This window comes from Branchiostoma lanceolatum, chromosome 16 (assembly GCF_035083965.1).
Source record: "Branchiostoma lanceolatum isolate klBraLanc5 chromosome 16, klBraLanc5.hap2, whole genome shotgun sequence".
Lineage (NCBI taxonomy): Eukaryota > Metazoa > Chordata > Leptocardii > Amphioxiformes > Branchiostomatidae > Branchiostoma > Branchiostoma lanceolatum.
The window spans coordinates 13608097-13621940 of NC_089737.1; the positions used below are offsets into that span (position 1 = coordinate 13608097).

A 13844-nucleotide genomic window follows, 5' to 3' on the forward strand; every position below is an offset into this window, starting at 1 on the left:
TATTACCTGTATGTCTACCATTCATCAACGTAAACTGTAGCTATATTTTGAGAATATGTACAGCCATTGGCTGAAATATGTATATGTATAGAATTCTAGATGTTGAATATAAGCCAACACTAATCTAATAGTAGCATATTAGAATGCTAACTGTAGGAGATATTTCATTCCTCTGTCGTTGCACAGAAGCAAAGCACCAACACTAGCCTGCCCATCACAAACATAATCTGTACGTGTATAATTCTACAAATAGGCTTCTCGTTCTATATTCATGTTTGAACCATACATAGATAGATAAATCTATTCATTATTGCCCACGGCACTATAAGATCATACATGTGAACACTAGATGTCACTGTATTAAAGAGAATCTAATTGAAATTGAGCTTCTTATGGTAACTTTTCTAAAGTTATTATGATAACCATCTAAACACATAAACCTCAGTAGGCAGATTCTACCACTAACTGAATAAACTCATTCTTATACTAAGTCTTGATGTACGGCTTCGTTGATTACGAAAATTAATCAAATGTAGTTTATACACCTAGTATTTAGTATCCTCCCCAAAGGTAAAATGACGTTATGTTACATTAAGACATAAATAATTGTACGCTTGAACAATGCAATATTTATTCATAATACACTGTTTAATTTTGCAACCATTACACAACACCAGCAAATGATTGATAATTTAGGCATAAATCCACGGCAAAATCGTCATACGACGTCACTTGTGATAAAAGCAGCTTGTATAATATTGCAGCATTTCTAATGCTTTATAACATTTGATAAATCTATATAACATATGTGCTACCTCAATGCCGGTTATACAATGTATGCTTCCCCGCACAGATAGATACTGTGAGCGTAAAATTAAACACTAATCATCCGTCAAATGATACTTACATTATTATGTAAGTACGTAGTATCAAGTAATATTACTTGATACTACCAATTGCTACATATACACTTTAAATATGAAGGTCCAGTATAGTACAGCGCCACTTGCAATGCTTTCCACCTTTTTAAAACTCTGAATACGATATTTGCTAGCAAATGCATTCTATGTTTCCCTATATTGCACAAGCCGGAAAATTATTTGAAAATGTAGGCATAACAATAATTCCTATACCACATATTCCTATACCACACAACACAGTTTTACGGCTCGAAACTCATGGGTGCATGTGTATTTTGTGACCCAAAATTGGAGCTATGCACCTAATTTGTGACTGTGGTTGCACCAGTGCACCTAGATATTTTGTAGGCCATAGGGTAAAGGTAATATTGTGCACTAGGATACAGAATATTCTTAAAATCTAAGTACATGTACCAGAAAAAGCCTTTGTTGTACTTTGTTTGATGTTTTACGTGTTTAAAATTTTGACGTTAGCTATAAAATTTTAGATTGAAGAGGCAAAAGGGATTATTATTACATCTTGCTGACATTCTACTCTATGTTGTGCACCCAAATTATATTCTGTGCACCTAAATTTTCAGGTTAGATGCACCAGTACATCTATTTCCAAAAATGAATTTCAAGCACGTAGCTGTTTCTTACATCAGACTCTGTATCCAATCTTCCCGAACTTTGCCCGCACTACTTTATGTTCCCGCGGATGGATATTGCGTTCTGCAACCTTAAGATGGCATCTCTGGTTGACTTGACATTTGCGCATGCTCCTTCTGGAAGATGTGCGATGCCGCCATGAATTTTTCATTTTTTCCGTCAGTGTCTCCAAGGGTCGGTTCCACGCCACATTTCAGGAGTAGCTAGCAAAGGTACAAAGGTCATGATTCGCACACAACACAAAACGCCATGCTTAATATCTAACTTCTCGTTTAAAAAAAACTAATCCAATAGCGGATATACACAGAATAAACCTATACGTTTTCCTATAAATATATATGAGTAGTTGTCCTACGGGGAATTCAAGAACTCGATCGCTAAAATGCTCGCCCTGCGTTCATGCTTCAGCTTATGATAAATTTGACAAAACAAACTAGATTCAGCCATAACAATTTAGTCTTTGATGAATCTCAACACCCGCTTCTGTAGTGGAATGCCCCTTCAAGACAACATCTCACCTGCTCGCAGAACTCCCGGAGTGCCCCCTGTCCTCCCCTGTAGACGGAGACGACGTGCGAGTGTTTCTGGACCTCCGTGTCGGCGTCGGACGGACAGCCGGACATCCCCGCCTTCTTTATGCACGAGATATCGTCGATGACACATCCTGCAGATGAGACGAAACGTCCGTAAGCTGCATAGTGTGTCATCTGAATACACTGTTAGTAAAAAAAAAGAAGGAAAATGATCTCGAACCAGTTTAGCTCAAATGAACTCAATGAACAGATGAGCTAATCTTCCACTGGTCGTGACAGAGAACACAGACGCTATGTACAGTATTTACAGGTTCATTGTACCGGGGAAATTCCCCTAGCATAATGAACTGTGGACCACGGTTTAACGTCCCGTCCTAAGGACTGCGACCCTTTCCGGTAGCGTGCATGTCGGGTGAGCGACACAGCCGGGATCGAACCCGGGGCTTCTAGTTCCAGAGGCAAGATCGCTAACCACTGGACTACGCACGCTACCGTTAGTAGAGTGGCAGGAAAAGAGTAGGAAGATAGTGTCACCACAAAGGGCAGTCTTGCGAAACTGACAGAAGGTATTATAATTTTATAAGGTTAGACATCCCCACTTCCTTAATGCAGGTGATGTCGTCGATGACACATCCTGTAGATGAGAACAACAAGTAATGATAATATACAAGCATCTATAGATTGAGTGTATGTTGTTCGTCTATGATAAGGCTCTACATATATTCTATGTTATAAATTCGTTACTGACGGGGAGTTTGACTTATTCTTTGGAAGCAGTCGAAAATGCAAAAGCGCCATCTTTTCAATAAGTTTCAATTATACATCCTACAAGTCTGTGTTTCTATGACTTACCACTATCCTTAGATAATCAAAACACTGTACATGTACATGTTATGATGATGACAAACTTAGAGAGAGTGGAAATGATAATATGATGTTGAACATAATGTACGGAAATATTACCCATGTATCCAATGTTCCCCCATTCGATGCCGAGCTCCTGACGCCAGCTGTCAATCACTTCCAGCTTATCCTGTAACCATGGAAACCGTAAGATACATTATATTGTTTATCATACATGAACCTTCACATAAAAGATTTGCTCAATAAAATTTATAGTTTTGTGAACGGTCAGACGTTTCTGATGGCATCCACTGGTTTAGTCACAGATAAAAAGATAGCGGAAATCTATCCAGTTGCTTTAAAACCTTTCAATTGTGTTTATCAGCATTACCTGAATTTCTACCATTTGTCTAGGTAATAATTATCGCTGCATTCTTTTTTCTTCAAAAATATAAGAATGTCGCTACAGTAGAGACTTACCGTACAGTTTTCTTCTAGCTTCAGTGACAGTTTCTTGGCCAGCTCCTTCTGCACTTGACTCTCGCCTTGAGCAACCACACGGAACTGATGCAAAAAATAAGGGATAACGTCATTGTTCATCTAACAATACGTTAAAGAACCCACCACACTTATCGATAAGAGTAGGGGTCTATCCCAGTGTGAGTGGACCCACCCTATCAGTCTGGTCTAACGCAGCTGGCCTGTACCGTTACGTTACTCCTTCAGGCGGTTTATATCACTAGTTACTTACATCTTTATGCAAAGTACATGATATATTATGTAAATAGCTGTTATTCCCTCAAAAGACAGAACTTTTCAACTTAGATCCATGTCTCTTTAGATCAATGGATTGACTTGAAATTTAGGATTCATAGATGGGGGACCACCGTGACACATCCCTAGCATCGTGATCAGAGTCAACAGAGACTCCGATTTGGATCTTTATCAGTAGAATCGCCGACTCCACCAAATCGCAATATATACCCTGACATACATGTATGTTTATGGTTATATAAAAGACTGTAACACTAAATACACCCCTAACCACACAGCACTCATGCAGTGTGTGCAACAGGGTGTGCAAATCCAGAGCTGGACTCTCAAGCCACATTAGAAGTCACAAGAGAACTCCAGAGGCGCACAGATAGTCTTCCGAGGCTGGACTGCCAAAGAATATATACATGCAAATCAAACAGACGAAAACGAACAGACCTCTATCCCGTTCCTCTGTAACATTTGTATCCCTGCGATGTCCGTGGACTTGAACGACCTGAACTCCTCCCCTGTAGAGGAAACTTGAACTTGACCATCGAGGAGCGTCCCGTCAATGTTCACCACAACCAGCTTCATTTTCTGTGGGCAAATAATGCAGAAAATATACCGTCAGTTGATCCGTTTTTAATATCGGTACAATGGCATACAACATTAAGAGCTTTGGTTACGAACGTATCAAAAACTTTGTGATACATCTTGCCACATCATCACATGAAGTTTAAGTGACCTGCTTACAGATTCAAATTTTTTTACTTATTTACTGCTTTGCATAAGGCATCTGGGAAGTATATATGTTGCTTCAACCACCAACCCCACCCTAGTCATTAGAATAGAGTCTAGCTAGTCAGATCTTTCTATAATGAGCACTCAATGAAGGATTCTTAATGCTTGTGTCAAAGGGGAAATAAAGTAAGGGACCACCAGAAAGTGGTTAAAATAACCAGGGGATCCTTATTGAGAGGAGATCACTGGCTTTGTTGGTAATGCAGTTCTTTGTAAGTCCCGCATGGCTATGCATAAGTCACATTCTACACAATGTATATATCGTTTGTTTTTACGCTTTAAATGTCTCAATTCGGAAGCAAGTCTCTGTTTCCTCTAACCCCCCCCCCCCTTATCTTAGGTTTTCGGTCCTTTCTCCAAATGTTCTGTTTACTATACTACAAGCGCCTCCAATTCGTTCCTGACCCTTGGTCATTAGACCTTGGTAACCATACACCTGAAATAATGAATGAAACCGCAACCCTTGCCGGAATTGCTAGATGTCCCCATTCAACGTTCAAACCAAATACACATATCCTAAATAGCTCGGCCGAAATGATGACTGAACCCGCCCGTACCTTCGGCGCCCGTCCGTGGTACCCGAACCTGAGGAGTCGCTGCTCCGCCAGCTGCCAGTCCTGGTCCGTGTCGATGTCGATGCTGTAGTCGGAGTCCATCACGAGACACCCCATCCGCCCTCCCTGCAATCAAAAACAAGATGTCCAAACCATACGTTAGATACAACAACATCTGAGGAGGGAAACGGAAACATTGAGGAGGAGTTTCTACAAGCTCCACGTCTCTAGTGAACATTTAGAAGGGTTAGAGTTAGGGTTATAAGGCGTAAGTATGTTACCTGTAAGACCCCCTGTTGTTCCACGTCCCTCGTGAATATGTAGAACGCGCCGTTCTCTATCAGCTCTCCCGGCCACTGCTGACGCCTTGGTCGGTTGTACGGGTCAAAGTTCAGGGGAAAGGTCTGCATTCCTAGAAATTAAAAGGAAAAAGAAAACTTTTATACAATACTCATTTTTACACATTTCTGTCTATTGCAAGAACGTTCGGACAAATGGGAATTGTTGACAAGTGAAGGAAACAAAATCGGACGCTACTCCCAAAAAGTAACTAGTCATTTCGTGGGATCTTGAACTCTGACCTAGACCATAATGCACCACGACTGCACATGCGCACTCGGATCTGTGAGAGGGTTTATAGATACGCTTCTGAATTTGCCGAGTTGACAAAGTCAGTATCCCGGCAAAAAAGACGCATATCATTATATTTTCTCCGTCGTTTTAGCTTCATACTTTTTCGGATATCACAATCGCTACGTTACTATCATAATGAAACCTCCGAGCCCTGAATTCTCACCATATCTGGTATTGCCCAGCGGAGTGATGACGTTTGTACACCGAGAAGACGGAGTTCTTACTCACCATATTTGGGTGCTGACCAGCGGAGTTGATGACGCCTGTACTCACCATATTTGGGTGCTGACCAGTGGAGTTAATGACGTCTGTACTCACCATATTTGGGTGCTGAACAGCCGAGTTGATGACGCCTGTACTCACCATATTTGGGTGCAGACCATCGGAGTCGATGACGTCTGTACTTACCATATTTGGGTGCAGACCAGCGAAGTTGATGACGTCTGTACTTACCATATTTGGGTGCAGACCAGCGAAGTTGATGACGTCTGTACTTACCATATTTGGGTGCAGACCAGCGGAGTTGATGACGTCTGTACTCACCATATTTGGGTGCTGACCAGCGGAGTTGATGACGACGTCTGTACTTACCATATTTGGGTGCAGACCAGCGGAGTTGATGACGTCTGTACACCGAGAACACGGAGTCCTTTCCGTCCTGTAGCATCATGCGCACTCCCTCCTGCACGTGGAACGGGTGCACGCAGGGGCAGGTTGCCTAGGAAACAGACGTGTCGTTGGCGTCCTTTAGTGAGTTCTACATTGCATCTTGGAAATCTTTTGTTGATTTTCTTTTGTCAATGATAGCTACCAATTGCAATATGGCAAAAACCGTCAAATTTTATCAGCCTAGCTCTTGTAGACTTGTCAAAGAAAAGGCCCATTGCAGTTCCTAAAACGTTGCTAGGAGTCCAAACCTATACCGTTTCTTTATGAGCCCAAAATTTATCTATCACTCAAACATTATGCCCAAAGCATGCCCAGAACATGAGATATCATTGCTGCAGTCGCAAAGGAACAAACAAACGAACATGAAAACATAACCTTCTTGGCGAAGGTATAGAATGATACAAAATAAATGAATCTTTCCCTCTGTCAAGGGCAAAACCAAACAACCCTAAGTCTTAATCGTGATACCTGAATGTGGACGATGATGTCGACTTCCGGATGGTTCCTGACGAACTCGTCTATGGCGGTCCAGGAGTTGCACTTGTCGTGAGACACCTGTGACGACCGCCTGTGCACCTGCGCACCACACCTGCGCGCTACCGCCGCGATGTCGTCATGGTCGGTGGACACCCACACGCTAGAGGTATGATATACAGTAGATTCCTCTTATTGACATAGACTGATTCGTCAGTGTATTTTATGCAACAATAAGGAGTAGTCCATTAACCCTAGGGGACAAAATGAGCTGCACCGAGGGGGGAGGGGGTTGTAGTGGTTACCAGGATGGCACTTGAAATAACCACATACACTTTGTTTCAAATTCATTCACTCCCAGGTTATACAAAATTTAACATATCGAATCCATAAGCATATCATCAGTAAATGTAAATGTAAATGTAAATATATTATAAGCTCCATCTGTCGTCACATGTACATTTGTCTGAAGACAACTGTGATTGTAAGGTCGGCTGGGAAAGAAGCGAGAAAAAGTTTAGCCTTACATTAGTATGCATAGACATAGAGGACGTTCAGGAATTGCACTAGAGATAGAGACAGACAGACAAGCAGGCAGAGATAGACATGCAGGCAGACGACAGACTAACAGACAAACAGAGACGGACAGACAGAAAGACAGACAGGCAGACAGACTAACAGGCAAACAGAGACGGACAGACTGAGAGACAGACAGAGACAATGAGAAAGACAGAGACAAACAGACCAGCAAAGAAGGCAAAAAAACAAAACAAATAGTCAACTGCCATGGGTGAAATAAGAACGTTATGTTTCAAACCTATCCATGATGTCGGAATCATGGACAGAGGGAGAGACAGTGATAGACAGACAGACGGACAGACAGACAAGCCAATAACAACACTCAACTCCCTTGAGTAATATTGCAACATTACGTATCATAGACAGACAGAGAGAGGGAAACAAAAAATACAACAGAGAGAAAGAAACAAAAACATACAAACAGAGAGAAAGAAACAAAAACATACAAACAGGCAGGCAGAGAGACAGGATGACAGAGCAAAGAAACCAAACAAGGAAAACAAGCCATGGGTGAAATAACGAAATCATGTTTCAAACCTGTCCATGATGTCGGAGTCCAGAGCCGCCCGGATCCCCCAGCCAATTAGCTCTCGATCACCCAACATCTTGATGTTCTTCATGGGAATGCCTTTACTGCCGCCTCTGGCCAACATCAGTACTGCAACGTGCGGCTCCTGAAAATTACACACAATTTTCTCTATAAGTGCTTTGTGTTATTAAGTGTAAAAGTTAGCGCTCCTTCCTACACTGAGCCGCCAGATTTGAAGCTTGGGGCTTATTTTGCTCTCTCATACAAGGGACCGCCGGCTCTACATCACCATCTCTGATGACGAATGCAATCCCTTACATAAAGTTCGAGCTTGGGCCAACCCTGGGGTCGAACACCCGCCAAGGATCTACGGAATTTGATCCGTGACTGCGTAACAGCTTGTATACCACAAATAGAATTTGAACTACAGAGGGAGACAGACAGAAACAAACAAACATTTTTATGTTCTTCATAGGAATGCCTTTACTGCCGCCTCTGGCCAACACTAGCACTGCAACATGGGGCTCCTGGACATCAGAAAAAAATCAGATGTAGTCATGATTGTTTCTGAGTCTAATACTCTATATTATATATTAAGTGGATGTAGGTGTTTTAAACCGCCTCTGGCCAACATCGGTACTGCATCGTGGGGTTCCTGAACGTTAGGGAAAAAAATCAGATGTAACGTTAGTCATAGTTTCTGACTCTGTTACTCTATTAGTGCAACATTAATACTGCAACGTGGGGCTCATGACATCAGAAAATAATCAGAAGCGTAAGGCCTAGAAAAATCAACACTGTGTTTTCGCTGAAGATTCCAGAAAAATATGGTCGGTAGGTACGCCTTATCTATATTTCTTTTAGATTTCAGCCAAAGTGGCCCAGGAACTAGTTTTTCGCGACACTATGCTCGCCTCTCCTGGCTACCATCCTCCGTAGTAACAGCTGGCTCAATCGTTTCGCTGGCTAACCATGGATTGTATAGCAAGCGAAACAATTGAGCCAGTGATTACTACGGATGGTACCCAGGTGAATGCTAGTCCTCAGCGCCCCATAGATCATAGAGTTAGATTGATTTTCCATATCAAGCTCAATAAGATAAATTCTCTACAGTTCAGGTGCCTGTAGTATACAAAGCAGAGCCTAGTGTTTAATAAAAAATTGTCACAACCTTTTGACAATTCACCATGGTGTTTGATCACCAGTGTCTGTTAAAGGAAAGATGTAGGATTTGGAAAAAAGCCTTCGTTTTTCCCCAGAGCCTGCAGGCTTATGATAGAGAAGTGTTTAATAAAAGATTGTCACAACCCTTTGTCCTTTTACCATGGTAGTTAATGACGCGTAAGATGTAAGATTTGGAAAATGCTTTCCTGTTTTTCCAGGAGCCTGCGTGCTTATGATATAACTATTGTAAAAAACGGACCCTAGTATTTATTAATCCAATATTGTCACAACCTTTTGTCTATTTACTACGGTTGTTAATGACCCGAGTCGTTGACCCGAGATGCTGAAAACGCCTTCGTTTTTCTCTGTTTGTATCTGTGTACCAAGAAGAATACTTACTGAATATATTTGCACATTCTGTCAATTGACTGTATCGTTTAACGACCTGTGTCTGGAAGATATGTAAGATTTAGAAAAAAATCGTATGAGGTTGAGGAGCTCTAGTTTTGCTTGTTATGCCGTACCATGCAGGTCTTTGTAATATTTTTACCGTTATTTGATGTTAACGAACGATTTCATGTTGTCCCTGTAGAAAATGTTTGACAAAAATGATACGGAAAGACAGCGATGATTTACTTCACAGGTCACTTCCTGCATTATGCTACCTCGCAATACCCTCCCCAAAATGCAAACAGTCAAACTTCACACACTGTTTAGGGGGGGGGCGTCTTCTTCAGTCGAGGCATCTTGTCGAGAAGACAGCGATGATGTACTTCACAGGTCACTTTCTGCATTATACTACCTCGCAATACCCTCCCCAAGATGCAAATAGTCAAACACCACACGCTGTTTAGGGGGAGACGTCTTCTTCAGTCGAGGCATCTTGTCGAGAAGCCAGCGATGATCTACTTCACAGGTCACTCTTTGTAATTACAAAGTGACCCCTAAACAACTGTTCACTTCGTCGGACCAGTTTTGCAAGTTTCGCCCTCGGCATTTTTGCATACAATCACGCCAATGACAGTTCCATTATCTTTTAAAAAACTCGCTGAAATGGCTAATCACTACTTTACTTCATAGGTTACACAGAACACATAGACTTTCAAAGAAGATCGTATAGGTGTAGAAGTAATTGAAATCACTTAACGAAAAGTAGATATCTACCTCCGTTTGTTATTGTAAGAAGGCCTGGAATGTTTTATCAAAATGTTTTAGCTTATGTCACAGTAGCTGTTTATTCGACCCCTAACCATTGAGAATGCCACGCATAAAGAGAAACTTGTTTTGGCGTGGGCTTGAATTAAATTCTAAACGGGAACTATTCGGCTACAGCCTATTTTCCAAAGATGTGACATGAGTGTGAACGGTTCGTTGACCAAATTCCCGTGATTATTAGACTAGTGCTAGCTTGCTGTACTGAACCCAGTGGGTATATGTGTACAATATGGTCTTCATTCATTCATCCAATAATTTTCAGTCTCTTCAACTCCTACCTCCTTGCCGAATCGTCTCTTCCACTCCCCTCGAAGCTCGGGCGTCGGGTCGAATCCCATCCTCTCGTAGCGCGAGTTCGGCACTTTGTTCATGTTCAGCCGCTGTAAAAGTCAACCCACTTTAAATCAAAGAGTGAATTCTTCATGCCCAAATCTTATCGTAGAATGGACATGTACGCTTAAGACTACATCATGAAGATTCGACATGTTTACTGCAATGCACTCTGGGTAATACAGGTGGGTGACGACACCCACCCACCTGTACACTGTCGTTAAGCCGGCGTCACAATTCATGCGAACGTCGGCCGAGTTTGTAGATCGCCCGAAGCTCGCCGAATTTCACAATCGCCCGAGCGTCGACCGCATTTTCCAATGAAAATCTCAAGCGACGTCCGTCGAACACTAAAAGGTAAAAATCCCACATGAGATGGTACCATCTCTTGGTCATGGACGAAGTTAGAATCGACTAACCTGGTAAAAGGCCAATATTTGGATCAACTTTGATTTCTAAAAATCGCCCGAAGCCCGCGCAATCGACAGGACGTCGGCCGTACTTCGGCCGAAAATGCACATTTGAAGCTCGCCAACTTGTCGGCCGAGCTGAATTTCTTATTTGTGACGGGGGCTTTACTAGTAGTCCTAGCTGTAAGGTCGATGAGTCCAGCATTTCGCCTATGGGGATATACATGGTTAAGGACCCCAAAGTATGAAGCTTCGACGCTTCAAAATGCATAGTAGGATGCACAAACAAGTTGCAAGATTTTGATATGGTTGACTTCAGGGTTTAATCAACAAAATATGTGAAAATGAGCTTGAATTTCCCGGTTCGTTCTCTTTTAAAAGCCACTTTGATGTGACCCCCAGTGGAGGTCATCATACTGCAGCCGACTTAGTCGGGCGGTATCAATATTCAGGCTCCAATCCAAGCCGATCGAACAAACATCGTAGTCCAACTCATACACACTCACAACTGACGTATCAATTACCATTCACCACAGTTTCCACCTCGCTAATGTGCACAGACGATAAAATACGACCTTCACAAGCAATGTGACGCAGTACTTCATACCTAGACTACTATTGGGGACGAGGGTCGCCCCTTGATACTTTGTTATGCGACCTCAATGGAACAAAGGAGTTTCTTAACTAGAGGTAGAGATTTAGAGTGTCTGTGTTTGTGTTTCTGTGTGTCTGTGTGTGCGTGTTTGTGTGTGTGCGTGTGTGTGTTTGTGTTTCTACGTGTCTGTGTGCGTGTGTTTGTGTGTGTGTGCGTGTTTGTGTGTGTTGGTGTGTTTGTTTGTGTGTGTGTGTGCGAGCGTATGTGTGTGTTTGCGTGTGTGTGTGTGTGTGTGTGTGTGTAGGTGGGTGTATACGTGCGCGCGAGCGCGCGCGTGTGTGTCTATGTGCGTGTGTCTATGTGCGCGCGCACGTGTGTGTGTGTGTCCATATACCATACCAAAAATATTATTCTCTTCAACATTGCCAATCTTCAGTTCGGTAGTCTTTCGGGAGCATTCGGTTACACCTGGCATTTATCTGTGGCCCTGACATTTACAGCAGTTCGGGCACAACGTATCATTGTAACGTTAAAAGATACCTTAAAAATCGCGGAAATTGCATTGAATATATAGTGAAGGAATACGTTAGAATTGGGACTGTTTAATTTTGATTGTAACTTTTGTCAGGTCATGCATATGCAGCAGCATTGATTTGCGCATGTATATTAGTTACTTACGTTAAAAATCCTCCCACACCATAATTGATGTATAGGGCGGTGCCCATCTCCGTTTCATAGCCCTGGGCCACACTGTGGTGCAATCACTGCAACAGGGGGCTAGTCCACTGGCAGTGGAGTGTGTTTAACTTCCATACTGTTTCAGAAGTATGCACCGTTTTTATAAAGTCTTTGGCATGACTCAAGGCTCCTATTGTCCAGGAGTGTCCTTATTACCCGGGGCTTGAACCTGGGCCTTCTGGTCCAAGTAATTTGAACCAGATGTGGCAAGTACCAGAAGCGCAGACCACGTAACTGCAGACTGCAGTTCACTTAATATCCGCTGGACGTCATATACAATTATGTGAAACGTGGCAAATTTCATTAGCATTGTCTTTAGAGGTGTATTCAAACCGTATAACAATATATGTAGAAATTTCTAGTAGACTATTTATTCATTTATTGGTTCTGCATGTACATTCCAGGGTTGCCCAACTAGCCGTAGGCTATTACTAAGGGCGAACCCATGTGCGGTCATAGGACTGTAGGTTTTGAACCACTCACACCGGGAAGGACCCCTACTCTTTTCTATAAGTGCGGTGGGTTCTTTAACGTGCTCGATGTGTGGCTCTCCTCAAACACGGGAACACCATTTAACGTCCTATCCAAGGGACGTCCCTAAACGAAGCTAGGTACTCATTTACACCTGAGTGAAGTGAGGAAAGTCGTGTTAAGTGCCTTCCCCAAGGGCACAACATCGGGGCATATCGGTGGTTTTGAACCCGGGACCTCTCGTTTGTGGGCGAAACACCCTACCGATTGCGCCACACGATCTGTCTAGTAGACTAAACAAGTTTGTTCTATCTTCTCTGTTATGTCCACTGTCAGTAGCAATCACTTGTCTCTTTCATAAGATTATAAGTCCTAATAGAAGGCGTCAAAATTGGGCCAGCCGGCAACGTTTTATTCTTTTTCAAATATCTACACCATGAAATAAAGCACTTCTAGTCTGTGCATTCCTCTCGTGCACTCTACTATAATGGGTCTTGAAGCGTCCAAGTTAGGTCACTAACCATGTAAAATACCTTAAACCCTTACAACACAAAGTCATATGACTAACTTAAAAATAACCTACCTGTATTTCACAAGATGTCCTTGCCTTCTTCCTCAAAGGGCCGTTATAAGACGACATTTTCCTTGATCTGACCAGAATAAACAACGACCAACAGAAAAATAAGGGGTGGAATGAAATGCCTACAGTCGACAGAACTAGTTGGACTTGTTTGAAGGACAAAGCCGGGGATAGAAAAGTCTATTATTTTGGTGGGGGACGGTCATATACGGTTCTTTCACCCTGTGTACTATACATATGTGTTGTCTTTTTACGTATCTATCAAGTTCAAAAGTACAAGGATCTAATACCAAAATAACATTCACACTAAGAAAATAATAGGTTCTTAAGAGTAATAATATGACATCCCCCCGACAGCAAAGTATTTGGTATGTTCCGAACAGCTTTTGATCTTCGCGA

General features: G+C 42.3%; 1 protein-coding gene across 2 annotated transcripts; it reads right to left on the reverse strand.

The window, feature by feature from the left end:
- Positions 1 to 631: 631 nt before the first annotated feature.
- On the reverse strand, positions 632 to 13573 carry LOC136421358 (N-acylneuraminate cytidylyltransferase-like). Of its 2 annotated transcripts, XM_066408592.1 has the most exons (12): positions 13449 to 13572; positions 10600 to 10701; positions 7951 to 8087; positions 6829 to 6997; positions 6283 to 6409; positions 5340 to 5470; positions 5062 to 5184; positions 4160 to 4300; positions 3428 to 3511; positions 3068 to 3137; positions 2090 to 2235; positions 632 to 1774 (listed from the first exon to the last, which is right to left on the reverse strand). In XM_066408592.1, exons 1-12 carry the CDS (start codon positions 13503 to 13505, stop codon positions 1643 to 1645), a joined length of 1419 nt encoding a protein of 472 aa, XP_066264689.1. In that variant the 5' UTR covers positions 13506 to 13572; the 3' UTR covers positions 632 to 1642. The 2 variants fall into 2 exon arrangements, with proteins under 2 accessions (XP_066264689.1, XP_066264690.1); XM_066408593.1 differs by lacking the exons at positions 632 to 1774; positions 2090 to 2235 and adding an exon at positions 2269 to 2738 and having other exon boundaries at positions 13449 to 13573.
- Positions 13574 to 13844: the final 271 nt, after the last annotated feature.